The 16,289-nt window shown below is 48.1% G+C and overlaps 1 protein-coding gene across 1 annotated transcript in view; it reads right to left on the bottom strand.

Annotated features, from left to right (window-relative positions):
* Window positions 1-13,883, bottom strand: part of LOC115458782 (oocyte zinc finger protein XlCOF6-like) — a 72,404-nt gene extending 58,521 nt beyond the window's left edge. The window contains exon 1 of the mRNA XM_030188596.1: window positions 13,828-13,883. Within this exon, the coding sequence (XP_030044456.1) occupies window positions 13,828-13,854 (27 nt within the window). The 5' untranslated portion in view covers window positions 13,855-13,883. The remainder of the gene's footprint in view (window positions 1-13,827) is intronic.
* Between the last annotated feature and the right edge of the window lie 2,406 nt (window positions 13,884-16,289).

Raw genomic sequence — 16,289 nt, 5'->3', positions numbered from 1 at the left:
CCCTGTGCATATGTAAAACACCAAATTACACGTGTAAATCAGCAAACAAGGACTTTAGGAAAGGCGGCTACTTCTACATGGAAGTGGCAGCACAGGGATACGTTACAGAGACATGTTCTGGGTGTGGCTTGGGTGATCCCTCACAGTACATCGAGGATTTTTATTATATAATGATAATACATATATACAGTGAAAAATTCCCACATTGGCATTATACCTGCATGTCGCCCTGAGGGATGCTGTTCTTTTTTTTTTAACTTATGCTTTTGTAAAATGACTTTGTCTAATATGTGTCCCAGCAAATACACATTTGTTTTTATTTTCACTGTGCTATATAGATCTATAGCTCTGTCGTGTTTTCAGAATATCCACAATAAATATGCATGAGAAAGAAGGCCTCCGTTACAGGCAAATGTATTTCAAATCTCTCTCACGCACACGCATTGTGGTAATCCTGAAAATCTAACCCATGCAGAATCCCAAAGAGAAGCGAGATTCCATGCTATCGATTCCCAGGAACAAGCGGTGGCTTCCCCCATGACTATCTCAACAGCAGACTATGGACTTTTCCTCCAGAAAACTCACCTAAACCTTATTAAGCCCAGATATCCTAACTGCTGTTACAAGCTGAAGCCAAACAGTTAACCAAGACAAACGACTTGGGATTTTTATTTTTTTTTTGGTGGGGGGGGGGGGGGGGAGACGATGACATATAAATATTAAACAAAGCGTGGACAAGGCATAACCTTGTGGAACTCCTCTTAAAAACAGAAACAGATCTTGACACCCCCTCCACTTTGAACCAAAAAAATCTCGCTCTGACAAAAAAAAAAAGGCGACCAATCATAGCCCAAACCCCCTATAGCCCCTAAACCCAACATAAGCCACCTCTTCAAAGAATATTGCCATCAACAGAATCAAAAAGCAGACGACACATCTAAAGAATCAAACAATAACTTTGGTTCTGATCTATCCCTCTCCGCAATGAATCCAAAATCGAGATCAGCAAAGTCTCTACGCTACTGGTTTTCTAAACCCATATTGAAACCTGTGCAAACAACATTTTCTTCCACAAACGCCTCAAGATGCGTTAAAACAACCTTCTCAATAACCCTTCCCAAAAATGGGACAACAGAAAAAGGTCTATAACTACTCATACTTTTAGGATTCAATTTCTCATTCTTTAACAATGGTTTTACAGTAGCTTACTTACAAGCAGCTGGCAGCCGATCTTCACTAAAGGACTAATTCACAAGACATGATAACGGTAAAGCGAGTTTACTTGCCATTTGAGGGATTACATCTGAACAGCAAGGGTCCCATACAGACCCAATTGGGCAAAATCATCGAGACACCCCCGGGTCATTTCCTGCACCCCTTCCTCATCAACTCAACCCATTTCAACTCAAGAACGTGGACACCCTCCCCCCCCCCCCAACTCCATCCCTTGATCACCACAAGTTCTCACTCCCTTAACTAACAGAACCATCTTCTCCATCAAGTAATCCGCGTATGCCATGGCATCCGGTCCCCTTTTCATGTGCTTATCTTCATAACCATTAAGGTAAAATTATGTATAATCTACCTGATAATTTTCTTTCCATTAATCATAGCTGATCAATCCATAGACTGGTGGGTTGTGTCCATCTACCAGCAGGTGGAGATAGAGAGCAAACTTTTGCCTCCCTATATGTGGTCATAGTGCTGCCGGAAACATCCTCAGTATGTCGATATCAAAGCTCCATCCGCAGGACTCAGCACTTAGAGGAATTACACCCACGAAGGGACACTCTGCCCAGCTCACCACCGCCGAAACGGGGGAGGGGAATTAACCCAGCTCATCCCCACACAAGTGGGGGAGGGGAATCCGTCCAGCTCATCCCCGCGGAGCGGGGGAGGGACACCACACCCGCCGATGCGGGGGGATCTGGCTTATTCCTGCAACCGCAACCGTGGGAGGAGCTGACTGACCCTAACACCGCCGAAGCGGGAGGGGTACAAAGCTGCCCTACAGCCGCACGAAGCGGGAGGGAGTGCCGGCAGAATTTTAAGTCTCAATCCAGCCCCGTAAAACGGAGGGGAGAGGAATGCAGCAGCTCACTGTAACACAAACTCGTCTTAACTCTGAAGAATCCAAGTGAAAAAACTTGAACACGAAGTCTTTCTGAAGTAACTGAAGACTAACTTGAACCTGAAATGCAACCAGAATAAAAACAGTACAGATATCTGGGAGGGGCTATGGATTGATCAGCTATGATTAATGGAAAGAAAATTATCAGGTATGATTATACATAATTTTACCTTCCATATCATCAAGCTGATCAATCCATAGACTGGTGGGATGTACCGAAGCAGTACTCACCCAGGGCGCACATTGAAATCCCTGACCTCAACACTGAGAGCTCCAAACCGGGCCTCCGACCGTGCAGCCACAGTCAAGCGGTAATGCTTGGAGAATGTATGGGCCGAAGCCCAGTTCGCCGCCTTGCATATCTCTTCCAAGGAGACGGAACCGGCCTCTGCCATCGAGGCCGCCTGAGCTCTTGTGGAGTGAGCCTTCAGCTGGATAGGCGGCACCTTCCCCGCGGCCACATAAGCCGCTGCAATGGCTTCCTTGACCCATCTTGCCACTGTAGGCTTAGCAGCCTGCAGACCCCTACGAGGACCTGCAAACAGGACAAACAGATATCCGATTTCCGGAAATCATTGGTCACTTCCAAGTATCTGATGATGACTCGTCTCACATCCAGATATTTAAGAGCAGAGTACTCCTCTGGTAGTCCTCCCTACGAAAGGAAGGGAGACAGAGCTGCTGATTCACATGGAAGCGAGAAACAATCTTGGGCAGAAAGGAAGGCACTGTGCGAATAGTCACTCCTGCCTCAGTGAACTGCAGAAAAGGCTCTCGACACGAGAAGCGCCTGGAGCTCGGAAACTCTTCTGGCTGAAGTGAATAGCCACCAAAAAGACTGCTTTCAACGTCAGGTCTTTCAGAGATGCCCTCGACAAGGGTTCAAAACGGCGGCTTCTGCAATGCTCTTAGCACCAGGTTGAGATTCCACGCAGGCACCACTGAGTGCAGAGGAGGGCGCAGGTGATTAACTCCCTTGAGAAAGCGCACCACATCTGGCTGCGAAGCCAGGGAACCCCCCTTCAGGCGGCCCCCTGAAGCAGCCAGAGCCGCTACCTGGACTTTAAGGGAACTGAGCGACAGGCCTTTCTCCAGACCTTCTTGCAGGAACGCCAACACTGAAGAAATTGGAGCAGTGAAGGGAGAAAGTGAGCCTGCTTCACACCACGCTGCAAAGATACGCCAAATCCTGGCGTAAGCAGTTAGAAGTAGAGCGCTTCCTCGCTCTCAGCATAGTGGCGATTGACCTTGTCTGAGAAGCCCTTCTTCCTCAGACGTTGCCGCTCAATAGCCAGGCCGTAAGACCAAAGGGGGAGGGATCCTCCATCACCACGGGACCCTGATGTAACAGGCCCTGCTCCACTGGCAGCCGCAGAGGATCGTCCACTGAGAGCCTGATCAAGTCCGCATACCAGGGACGTCTGGGCCAATCCGGACCCACCAGGATTACCCTGCCGGGATGCTTTGCCACCCGGTCTAGCACCCTGCCCAACATGGGCCAGGGAGGGAACACATAGAGGAGCTCTTGCGTCGGCCACTGTTGGAGAAGAGCATCTACTCCCAGGGATCGAGGGTCCCGTCCTCTGCTGAAAAAGCGCGGCACTTGGCAATTGGCCGATGACGCCATCAGATCTAGGCTCGGCTGGCCCCAGCGCTTCGTGATGTCCAAGAACGCCTGAGGAGATAGCTGCCACTCTCCGGGCTCCAAGGTATGGCGACTGAGAAAGTCCGCCTTGACATTCATGACTCCGGCAATGTGGGCCGCTGAAAGCTGCTCCAGGTTCGCTTCCGCCCACTGGCAAAGACTCATAGCCTCCTTGGCTAGAGGGGCGCTCTTGGTACCTCCCTGGCGGTTGACATAGGCCACAGCCGTGGCATTGTCCGACAGGACCCGTACCGGCTTCAACACCAGTACCGGGATGAACTCCAAAAGCGCCAACCGAATGGCTCTGAGTTCCAGGAGGTTGATAGACCACTTTGCTTCTGCAGGAGACCAAAGTCCCTGCGCTGTCCTTCCCAAGCAGTGGGCTCCCCAGCCCGACAACGAGGCGTCCGTCGTGACGACAATCCACTCTGGGGTCACCAGAGGCATTCCCGCAGACAACTTGTCTGTCTGCATCCACCAGCTCAGCGCCTTGCGCACTGCTGGATCCAAGGGAAGGCGCACAGCATAATCCTCCGACATCGGAGTCCAGCGCTGCAGCAGGGAGTGTTGTAGTGGTCTCATATGAGCCCTGGCCCAGGGCACTACTTCCATCGTGGCCGTCATAGAGCCCAACAGCTGCACATAGTCCCAAGCCCGAAGAGGAGAGGCTACTAGGAACTGGTTCACCTGAGCCTGAAGTTTGACAATCCGATTGTCTGGCAGGAACACTCTGCCCACTTGGGTGTCGAATCGAACTCCCAGATACTCCAGGGACTGAGTCGGGCGCAGCTGGCTCTTCTCCCAGTTGATGATCCATCCCAGGGAGCTCAAAAGAGCAACTACCCGGTCCACAGCTTTGCCACACTCTGCATAAGAGGGGGCTCGGATCAACCAGTCGTCCAGATAAGGATGGACTCGTACTCCTTCCTTCCGCAGGAAGGCCGCTATGACCACCATTACTTTGGAAAAGGTCCGCGGAGCAGTAGCCAACCCGAACGGGAGGGCTCTGAACTGGAAGTGTCGTCCCAGGACTGCAAAACGCAGAAAGCGTTGATGAGGAGGCCAGATGGGAATGTGCAAATATGCTTCCTTGATGTCCAAGGATGCCAGGTACTCCCCTGCTTTCACTGCCGCTATAACAGAGCGGAGAGTCTCCATGCGAAAGTGCCTCACTTTCAAGGCCCGATTGACCCCTTTGAGGTCGAGGATAGGCCGGACAGAACCTCCTTTCTTTGGTACCACAAAGTAAATGGAGTAACGCCCCTTGCCAAGCTGACTTTCTGGCACCGGAACGACCGCACCCAGGCGGATCAGATTGTCCAAAGTCTGCTGCACTGCCACAGCTTTGACCGGAGACTTGCAGGGAGAGAGTACAAACCCGTCTCTTAAGGGTCGGCAGAACTCTAGCTTGTAGCCGTCTCTGATGACTTCCAGCACCCAAGCGTCTGAAGTTATTGTGGTCCACTCGCCCAGAAACGAGGACAGCCGTCCTCCAATCTGCACTGGGGCGTGGACCAAGACCCCGTCATTGGGTACGAGCCCCTGGGGGAGGACCGGAGGGAGCACCTCCGGGACGGCGGTCTCTGCGAAAGGAACGCTGCTTGGGGGAGAAATTTCTCTTGAAGTAAGAGGGGGCAGAGGAACCCGACTTGCCCGGGCGGTACCGACGGGCTTCCTGAAACCGTTCTGGAGGAACCGGGACGAGCACTAGCCCGAGCCCTGACCTCTGGTAACTTCGTGCCCTTAGACGTGCCGAGATCGGTCACGATTTTGTCCAGCTCGACCCCAAAGAGCAGCTTGCCTTTAAAAGGCAATCTAGCCAGGCGGGATTTAGAGGCGTGGTCAGCAGACCAATGTTTCAGCCAAAGCCACCGCCGCGCAGAGACTGTCTGAGCCATGCCTTTAGCTGAGGCTCTCAAGACATCATACAGCAAGTCTGCCAAATAGGCTAAGCCCGATTCCAGGGCCGGCCAATCAGCCCTCAAGGAATGATCCGAGGGGGAAGCCCGCTGCACCATAGTCAGGCACGCCCTGGCCACATAGGAGCCGCAAACTGAGGCCTGCAAACTTAAAGCAGCCGCCTCAAAGGACGACCTTAAGGCCGCCTCCAATCTCCTGTCTTGGGCGTCCTTTAGGGCCGTGCCACCTTCCACCAGCAAAGTCGTTTTCTTAGTCACCGCAGTGATTAAAGAATCCACGGTAGGCCACAGATAGACCTCACGTTCACTCACAGCCAAAGGATAGAGGCGGGACATAGCCCTAGCCACTTTAAGGCTCGCTTCTGGGACATCCCATTGAGCCGAAATTAAGGTGTGCATGGCATCATGCACGTGGAAGGTTCTAGGTGGGCGCTTAGTCCCCAGCATAATGGCAGAGCCAACAGGGGCTGAGGGAGAGACGTCCTCCGGAGAGGAAATCTTCAAAGTGTCCATGGCCTGTAACAACAGGTTGGGCAAATCCTCTGGGCGAAAAAGCCGCGCCGCAGAGGGGTCATCCGCTCCATCCGAGCGGGGATCCGCCTCCTCCAAGGAATCCGCAAAGGACCGTTGGGAGACCTCAGACACGCTGCCCTCATCTACATCGGAGGAGATAAATTCCTCCAAGGCCTGGGAATCAACCCGAGGGCGTTTACCTCTGGGAACCTCAACCTCTTTACCAGAAGAGGGAGCAGGGGCAGCGTTGTGCAAGAGGAAGGCCTGATGCAGCAGCAAAACAAACTCGGGGGAGAACCCCCCAGACTGTGCACTTCCGCAACCTGGGCAACAGCCCTAGGCGCACTCTCAACCGGCGCTCGCAATAGCGGGGGAGAGACATGCTGCGCATCCAAGATGGCGTCCGGCGCGAAACTCCGCGAATGAGCCGCGCGGGAAGAACGGCTCTTGACATTAGCCGCTTCTGAGCCGTCGCCCAAATTAAGGGCGTTCATGGCATTAATGTCTCCAACCTCAAGGGCGGCCCAAGAAGAAGCCGTCCGAGCCGCGTGGCCGGCCAAGATGGCGGAGGCGAGGAGCGGGGGATGGGCGTTTATGGCGGGAAAAACCGCCACGCCGGAGGAAGGACCGGGACATTCATCGGTCACGAAACTGTCACCCAACCAGGGCGAATCAGGCTTCAAAACCCCCGCATCCCCTCTAGAAGCGCTCGAGCGACCCGGGGAGCGACCCTTTGCGCCCTCGCCCTCCGACGCCATATGCCACGAGGAGAAGAATCGGGGAACCCCCTGCCCGCAATAAAAAGGTAAAAATTACCTGCTGTCCGCTCCGAGTTGTAACGACCTGGTGTCCCAGTGAGTAGCTGCAATAGACGCTTAAATAAACGTCGAAATAAACGCCTTTAAAGACGTTCAAAATTTTTTTTTTTTTTTTTTTTTTTAAACGGAGCCAGGGGGGGGGAGAAAAGGAGGGACCTGGCACCACCAGGTTTGCACTTGCTCAAAAGAGCCCTCAACCCAGGCACTCAACAAAACCTAAAAATTAGGCTTGGAGGCCTAGCCAGAGCTGCTGCTGTGTGTAACCACCACCTGCTGAGATAGAGAACATACTGAGGAGTTTCCGGCAGCACATGACCACATATAGGGAGGCAAAAGTTTGCTCTCTATCTCCACCTGCTGGTAGATGGACACAACCCACCAGTCTATGGATTGATCAGCTTGATGATATGGAATCAAATATTTCACAGTATGATACAACTCCTGCGGCCTATTCAACGCCTCCCAAACCCAATTATGAAGCATATAAGCAGATAAGCACCGCCATACTGGGAAAAGACCAAAGGTCCATCAAGCCCTGCATCCTGTCTCTGACAGCGGCCAATCCAGGCTTTAAGAACCCGGCAAAAAAACCCCAAATATGTTCAATGGACTTTTCCTTCAGGAATCTGTCCAAACCCCCCTTAAACTTCGTAAGGCCAGCTGCTGTCACTACATTCTCCGGTAACGAGTTCCAGAATCCAACTACACACTGAGTAAAGAAAAACTTTCTCCTATTTGTTTTAAATCTGCCATATTCTAGCTTCATCTTGTGTCCCCTGGTTCTACTATTGTTTGAAAGTGTAAACAAACGCTTCACATCTGTCCGCTCTACTCCGCTCATTATCTTGTAGACTTCTATCATATCACCCCTCAGCCGCCTTTTCTCCAAGCTGAAGAGCCCTAACCATCTTAGCCTTTCCTCATAGGGAAGTCGTTCCATCCCTTTTAGAGGTATATAAAATAATGAGTGGCGTGGAACAGGTGGATGCGAAGCGTCTGTTCACGCTTTCCAAAAATACTAGGACTAGGGGGCATGCGATGAAACTACAGTGTAGTAAATTTAAAACAAATCAGAGAAAATCTTTCTTCACCCAACGCATAATTAAACTCTGGAATTCGTTGCCGGAGAACGTGGTGAAGGCGGTTAGCTTAGCAGAGTTTAAAAAGGGGTTAGACGGTTTCCTAAAGAACAAGTCCATAAACCACTACTAAATGGACTTGGGAAAAATCCATAATTCCAGGAATAACATGTATAGAATGTTTGTACGTTTGGGAAGCTCACCAGGTGCCCTTGGCCTGGATTGGCCGCTGTCATGGACAGGATGCTGGGCTCGATGGACCCTTGGTCTTTTCCCAGTGTGGCATTACTTATGTACTTATCATTTTTGTTGCCCTTCTCTGCACCTTCTCCAATTCTTTTATATCTTTTTTGAGATGCGGCGACCCGAATTGGACACGATATTTGAGGTGCGGTCGCACCATGCAGCAATACAACGGCATTATAACATCCTCGTGTTTGTTTTCCATCCCTTTCCTAATAATACTCAACATTCTGTGCGCTTTCTTAGCCGCCGCAGCACACTGAGCAGAAGGTTTCAACGTTTTATCAACGATGACTCCCAGTCTAGATCTGTGACTCCTAACGCGGAACCTTGCATGACATAGCTGTAATTCGGGTTCCTCTTACCCACATGCACCACTTTGCACTTGTCAACACTGAACTTCATCTGCCACTTGGACGCCCAGTCCCCCAGTCTCGCGAGATCCTCCTGTAATCTTTCACACTCCTCCTGCGACTTGACAACCCTGAATAACTTTGTGTCATCTGCGAATTTAATTACCTCACTAGTTACTCCCATTTCTCGGTCATTTATAAATATGTTAAAAAGCAGCGGTCCCAGCACAGACCCCTGGGGAACCCCGCTAACTACCCTTCTCCATTGAGAATACTGACAATTTAACCCTACTCTCTGTTTTCTATCTTTTAACCAGTTTTTAATCCACAATAGAACACTACCCCCTATCCCATGACTCTCCAGTTTCCTCTGGAGTCTTTCATGAGGTACTTTGTCAAACGCCTTCTGAAAATCCAGATACACAATATCAACCGGCTCACCTTTATCCACATGTTTGTTCACCCCTTCAAAGAAATGTAGTAGATTGGTGAGGCAAGATTTCCCTTCACTAAATCCATGTTGACTTTGTCTCATTAATCCATGCTTTTGAATATGCTCTGTAAATTTGTTATTATAATAGTCTCTACCATTTTGCCCGGCACCGACATCAGACTCACCAGTCTATAATTTCCCGGATCTCCTCTGGAACCTTTTTAAAAAATCGGTGTTACATTGGCCATCCTCCAATCTTCCGGTACCACGCTCAATTTTAAAGACAATGACAAAAAGGTGCATCCAGACTTGCGCAGAGTAAGGGTGGGGGAGGAGGGAACATAGAATAACATTATTTGCTGATGATGTGTTGATGTATGTGGTTGATCCAGAACAAACGTTGCCCAAAGTATTGGAGATTTTGGAAGAGTGAGGTGTGTGCAGGATTCAAGGTTAATATGGATAAAAGTGAGATATTGGGAGTATCGTTATCCCCGGAGGAGGAGATTTCCTTTTAAATGGGCAAAAAATAAACTCCGGTATTTCGGGAATCACATTCCGTGTGACCTTGGTAGGGTGAGCAGTATTAATTATGGCAAGATTGTAGGCCAAATCAGGTCTGACTTGTCTCGATGGAAGGGGTTGTGGCTGTCTTGGTGGGGTCGTTTGGCAGTGATCAAGATGAATGTTTTACCACGGTTACTTTTTCTGTTTCAGGCTTTGCCAGTGGAACTCCCTGGAGGAACAATTAAGCAGATTCAGGGACTGATCACACAGTTTATTTGGAATGGGAACACCCTACATTAGGGAGTCGGGTTATGTGGGGGGGCTCCTGAGAGGGGAGGTAGGGCGTTCTCCGATATTGAATGGTACTATTATGCGGCCCAGATAAGGATGCTTATGGACTGGGAAAGTGAGAATAATAAGCCCAGTAGTCAGGTGGAAAGGTCCTATAGCTCTCATAGAAAGTTCCACTCATATTTGTGGATTATGGAGGGAGCAGGTGGGTACTTGAGGGATGGTCCAATCCCTATGTGAAACACTTGATGGGAGTGTGGAGGAGAGTTAGGAGGAAATGGGGTCAGGTGGATGAGGTTTCTACATTGGCGCCCATGAGGTGGGAACCGAAATTTGGGGAGGGAGAATGCTCGATATGGGAGATGGGAGAGGAAGGGGCTGATAAATTTCCACAATGTGTTGTAGGGAGGTAAGATGTTGAGTTTTGAAACGCTGAGCTCCAGATATGGTCTAACAGAGGGGGATAGGTTTGCGTATGTGCAGGTCCAACATTTTGTGGGGGCAATGGGATGGAAGGGGGTAAATACTCCGGAGAGGGAATGTTTAGAAAATTTGTGGATAATTCTGAGAAGGGTTCCCAGACCTATATTAGTGCTTTATATATTCTTTAGGGGAAGTGATTCAAGATCATTTGGGTTTCAAGGGGCATGGGATGTAGATTTACTGACCAGGAATGGGAGACTATTTGTCGAGAGGTATATAGAGCATCGGTGTGTGTCTTGGTACAGGAGAATGCGTATAAAGTTCTTACCAGATGGTACTATACACCAGAGAGGTTGCAGAAAATGTATCCGGGAACGTTGGATAGATGTTAGAGGTGTGGAAAGCATAAGGGATCCTTCCTTCACATCTGGTGGGCATGTTCTAGTGTGGTGGAATTTTGGCACGGGGTGGTGAAAGGAATGGTTAAATTGACATATCATTGGGTGTGGGCCTCGGGAATGCCTTTTGGGTTTATATAATGAGAGGGAATCTTGGGAGGTTAGTAAATGGCTTCATTGGGGTTTTGCGGCAGCCAAATGCCTTATAGCCCGCAGGTGGAAATCTTCAAATTCTCCTACATTGGAGGAGTGGAAGGATAAATTGGGACAATTAATACATATGGAAGGAGGGGACTTTGAAATGTAAAGGGGGGGGGTGGGCTTTTTCATGGGGGTGTAGGGGGATGAAGGGGGGTGTTATGGGTGAGAGGGCGGGCAGGAGGGTTTGGGGGGATAGGAGTATTATACAAAGTAGCACACATGAGTTGTCTTGTTGGGCAGACTGGATGGACCGTGCAGGTCTTTTTCTGCCGTCATCTACTATGTTACTATATGTTAACCTATGCATCCAGCTTCTCTTATCTAAGCACACAACTATGGAATGCACTCTGAAAAGAACATACGACCACCTAATCTTCAGGAAACTCCTAAACACTTACCTGTTCAAAAAGGCATACCCAAACGACTCAACCTAAATGCCTAATCCCGCAACACAATCAATATAAATGTTCATATTGGCATAACCTACCCTTGACCCCCAATATGTCTGTCAATTCTGATCATTATTATTATTATTATTTGTAACGCTTATACCCCGCACTTTCCCACTCATTAGCGGATTAGTCTGTCTTAACCTCACCTTCTATTTGTTCATGCCGGTATTGGCGACTGCCACTACGGCACTAAGTAAGCCACATTGAGCCTGCAAATAGGTGGGAAAATGAGGGATACAAATGCAACAAATAAATAAATAGTATATTCAGGTACTTATTTGTACCTGGGCAATGGAGGTTAAGTGACTTGCAGTGGGAATCGAACTCAGTTCCCCAGAATCAAAGTCAAAGTCCACTGCACTAACCACTAGGCTACTCCTCCACTAGCAACACTCCATGTAGAATCTCAAATAGTAGCAACAGAATCTCAACATTCCATGTAGAATCCCGACGTGGTGAACTGGATTAGGAACTGGTTGACGGGACAGACGACAGAGGGTGGTGGTAAATGGAGTTCGCTCGGAGGAGGGAAAGGTGAGTAGCGGAGTGCCTCAGGGATCGGTGCTAGGGCCGATTCTGTTCAATATATTTGTGAGTGACATTACCGAAGGGTTAGAAGGTAAAGTTTGCCTATTTGCGGATGATACTAAGATTTGCAACAGAGTGGACACCCGGGAGGGAGTGGAAAGCATGAAAAGGGATCTGAGGAAGCTAGAAGAATGGTCTAAGGTTTGGCAATTAAAATTCAATGCGAAGAAATGCAAAGTGATGCACTTAGGGAGTAGAAACCCACGAGAGACTTATGTGTTAGGCGGTGAGAGTCTGATAGGTACTGAGGGGGAGAGGGATCTTAGGGTGATAGTATCTGAGGATCTGAAGGCGACGAAACAGTATGACAGGGCGGTGGCCGTAGCGAGAAGGTTGTTAGGCTAAAAGAGAGGTGTGACAGCAGAAGAAAGGAAGTGTTGATGCCCCTGTATAAGTCGTTGGTGAGGCCCACCTGGAGTATTGTGTTCAGTTTTGGAGGCCGTACCTTGCGAAGGATGTTAAAAAAATGGAAGCGGTGCAAAGAAAAGCTACGATAATGGTATGGGATTTGCGTTCCAAGACGTATGAGCAGAGACTTGCTGACCTGAACATGTATACCCTGGAGGAAAGAAGGAACAGGGGTGATATGATACAGACATTCAAATATTTGAAAGGTATTAATCCGCAAACGAATCTTTTCCGGAGATGGGAAGGCGGTAGAACGAGAGGACATGAAATGAGATTGAAGAGGAGCAGACTCAAAAAGATGTCAGGAAGTATTTTTCACGGAGAGTGGTGAACTCTTGGAATGCCCTCCCGCGGGAGGTGGTGGAGATGAAAACGGTAATGGAATTCAAACATGCGTGGGATAGGCATAAAGGAATCCTGTGCAGAAGGAAAGGATCCTCAGAAGCTTAGCTGAAATTGGGTGGCGGGAGGAAGAGGGGTTGGTGGTTGGGAGGCGGGAAATACTGCTGGGCAGACTTGTATGGTCTGTGCCCTGAAAAAGGCAGGTACAAATCAAGGTAAGGTATACACAAATGAGTTTATCTTGTTGGGCAGACTGAATGGACCATGCAGGTCTCCTTCTGCCGTCATCTACTATGTTACTATGTGGTCTCCTTCTGCCGTCATCTACTATGTTACTATGTAAATATGCTTTACTTTTTGTCTATTAGATTGTAAGCTCTTTGAGCAGGGACTGTCTTTCTTCTGTGTTGTACAGCGCTGCGTACACTTTGTAGCGCTCTAGAAATGTTAAATAGTAGTAGTAGTAGTAAATAGTAGCAACATTCCAGAATCTTGTTAATGAGACTTGATATATTTCTGTTGTTTTTTGCAACTACATTCAAAGTGGTTTACATAGTATATAGAGGTACTTATTTGTACCTGGGCAATGAAGGGTTAAGTGACTTGCCCTAACCACTAGGCTACTCCTCCACTAGCAATTCCATGTAGAATCTCAAATAGTAGCAACAGAACCTCAACATTCCATGTAGAACCTCAAATAGTAGCAACATTCCAGAATCTTGTTAATGGGATTGATACAGCCTTTCTGTTTTTTACATTCAAAGTGGTTTACATAGTATATAGAGGTACTTATTTGTACCTGGGCAATGAAGGGTTAAGTGACTTGCCCTAACACTAGGCTACTCCTCCACTAGCAACATTCCATGTAGAATCTCAAATAGTAGCAACAGAACCTCAACATTCCATGTAGAACCTCAAATAGTGGCAACATTCCAGAATCTTGTTAATGGGACTTGATATAATGAAGGGTTAAGTGACTTGCCCTAACCACTAGGCTACTCTCTCCACTTACTGTCTCACACAACACAGATACAGACATAAAGCCAATTAACTTAGACATAAAGGAAATCCAGGTGTCCTTACGGTCTTTGAAATGTCTGGAACCAGCATCTCCTCAGCCTCCAAACTCCACCTCGGAGGTGGCTGCATAAAGAAGAAGCCTCTGAAACACTCCGGGAAGAAGCAATGGTGAAACCAGAATGAGGCTTGGAACACACGAGAGAGGCTACTGGAGCACGAGAACGAGGTTTGAAATGCGGAGGGAGGGGCAGGAATACTGTGTTTGAAACGAAGGATGTTGAAGTAAGAGATGGAGATGACGTCAAACAGTTGAAGCCAATTTGGGAAGTCGCTGTTTCCCATTCCCCGCTGCCGTCGTCATCGCCATACACTCAAAACAAGGCAAACTAACTTATGAGCTGCAGCACCCACGTTGTCGTTCTTTATTGTGGCAGCATTTTTATTAATCTCACATATTTTCAAACATGCCAACTTCTGCAGCACACGGATACACAGAGGATAAAAACTTTTCATAGTAGAGTAGTAACTTGTTATAAATGAATCATCTGGAGGGGGCTGATTATAGGGACAGCATAGCATGTGTTATATTCCTGCAGAGATTTTGATTTTCTCCTGGTAAAGGGCCACTAAAACAGACATCATGTATGAGAATCAGGTGGCTCAAATTCAGTTTCTATTTATTATTTATTTTATTTATTTATTTATGACATTTATAGCCCACATTAAACATGAATTTGACTGACTGTACATTTGTCCTTTAGATTGTAAGCTCCTTGAGCAGGGACTGTCCTTCTATGTTAAACTGTACAGCGCTGCGTAACCCTAGAGCGCTTTAGAAATGTTAAGTAGTAGTAGTAGATTAGGTTAAACCTGGGAGCATTTAAAAGGTTTTTTTCCTGTGCCTAGATCAAAAGAGAAAATGGTCTGTGGCAACTTGCTCCTTTTGTTTTGTATAATACAGTGTGGTATATACAAAAGCACTTAATATTGTTTATTACTACTATTTTTGTAATTAATCTTTTTTATTGACATAAAATCATTATCACATAGATATCACTTCGTCATAACACAATTCACATATGAAGTACAACATTCGAACCATTCCTTCTATGTCAACAGTGAGTTTTTCCCCCTTTTTCTCCCCCAATCCTTTAAAGCCCTCCCCCCCCATACCCTCCCTTAACCCAACTAAACCTACCCAACCTTAAACACTTAACAGTTCAGAATTTTGCTTCTTGCTTCCGGAGTGAGTGTATCCCAAAATGGGGACCAGGACTTACGAAATATGTCACCTCGCTTGGAGAGCTAGGTCACTAATTCCCCTCTTTCTACAGAACAGCACTGAATCATGGCAACCCTCCAATGCGCCACACTGGGACCTCAGCCGCCAGCCACTTTTGAAGAATGATGCGCTTTGCCATTAAGGAAGCGAATTTCAAGAATGCTTTGTATCCTGGTGGTGTCGGTTGCTGCGTTTTATAGGTGGTCAAACAGTAAATCTGGAGTTGGGTGCCATTACAGGACCACATCCGTGAGACGTGAACACACAGCGACTTCCAAAAAGCTTAAATTTGTGGGCACTTCCAAAACATGTGTCCCAAATCGGCACACCCCTTCCGCACTTCAAGCAATTATCTGTCTCCCTGAGAGTAGCTCGAAAAGCTCTGTGCGGAGTAATGTGCAGCCGCGGCAGGAATTTATACTGAATTTCACACCACGCTACATTCGCATTATCCAGCTGACGCACCCCGCTATATGCTCCTGCTTCAGGTGGAGACCCAAATCTTGGTTCCACCCTTGAGTTACCTTAGTAAGGTCCAAATCTTTCGAGGAGTCTCTGAGATGCTTGTGGAAATAACTCAAGGAATCCGCAGCTGCGCCTCAAGACCCAAACAGTTTGTCTAGTTCTTCCCACGATTCTTGGTCAGCGCTGTTGATGGGAGGGAGCTGACATAGGCCGGATTTGGAGGTAAGCCAAAGTGTCCCTCAAGTCTAACCCCATATTCAGTACATAAAATCTTTAATGTCTTGATGACCCCCTGCTCTGATACCACATGATATAAGTAGTGACTCCGGAGGAGGCCACCTCTTAAAAGCCGCGGAAGATATTCCCGCGGGAAATCAAGGTTCCCTTGAATCGGTAGCAAGGGAGACCTCCACATTCCTGTTTACCCCCGCCTACGCACCCACTTCCAGGTGGCCCTCAAAGGTGCAAAAATATGCTTATAGGGGCTGGTTTGGCGCTTTTCCTGGAGGAGCTTGCAACCAATATGCAAATGGAATGACTGAAGTAACGAAGTTTCTGTATTGGTGCAAGAGAAAACATTCTGCGTGCAAAACCAGTCTATGTGTCTGAGATTACTAGCAACAGCAAACAATCGTAGGTTCAACAAACCCATCCCTCCTTCTGGTCTGGGAAGCATCAATGTGGTCAATGGCAGTCTCGCCCCCTTCCCTGCTACAAAAAGGTTTTTAATCGCTTTTGGAGCCACCTATCCGTCACTCCATGCCACCACAAAGGGTAC

Source organism: Microcaecilia unicolor, unplaced genomic scaffold (assembly GCF_901765095.1).
Source record: "Microcaecilia unicolor unplaced genomic scaffold, aMicUni1.1, whole genome shotgun sequence".
Classification (NCBI taxonomy): Eukaryota; Metazoa; Chordata; class Amphibia; order Gymnophiona; family Siphonopidae; genus Microcaecilia; species Microcaecilia unicolor.
The sequence above is the reverse complement of the archived record's forward strand: the minus strand, read 5'-3'. Positions and strand labels throughout refer to the sequence as shown.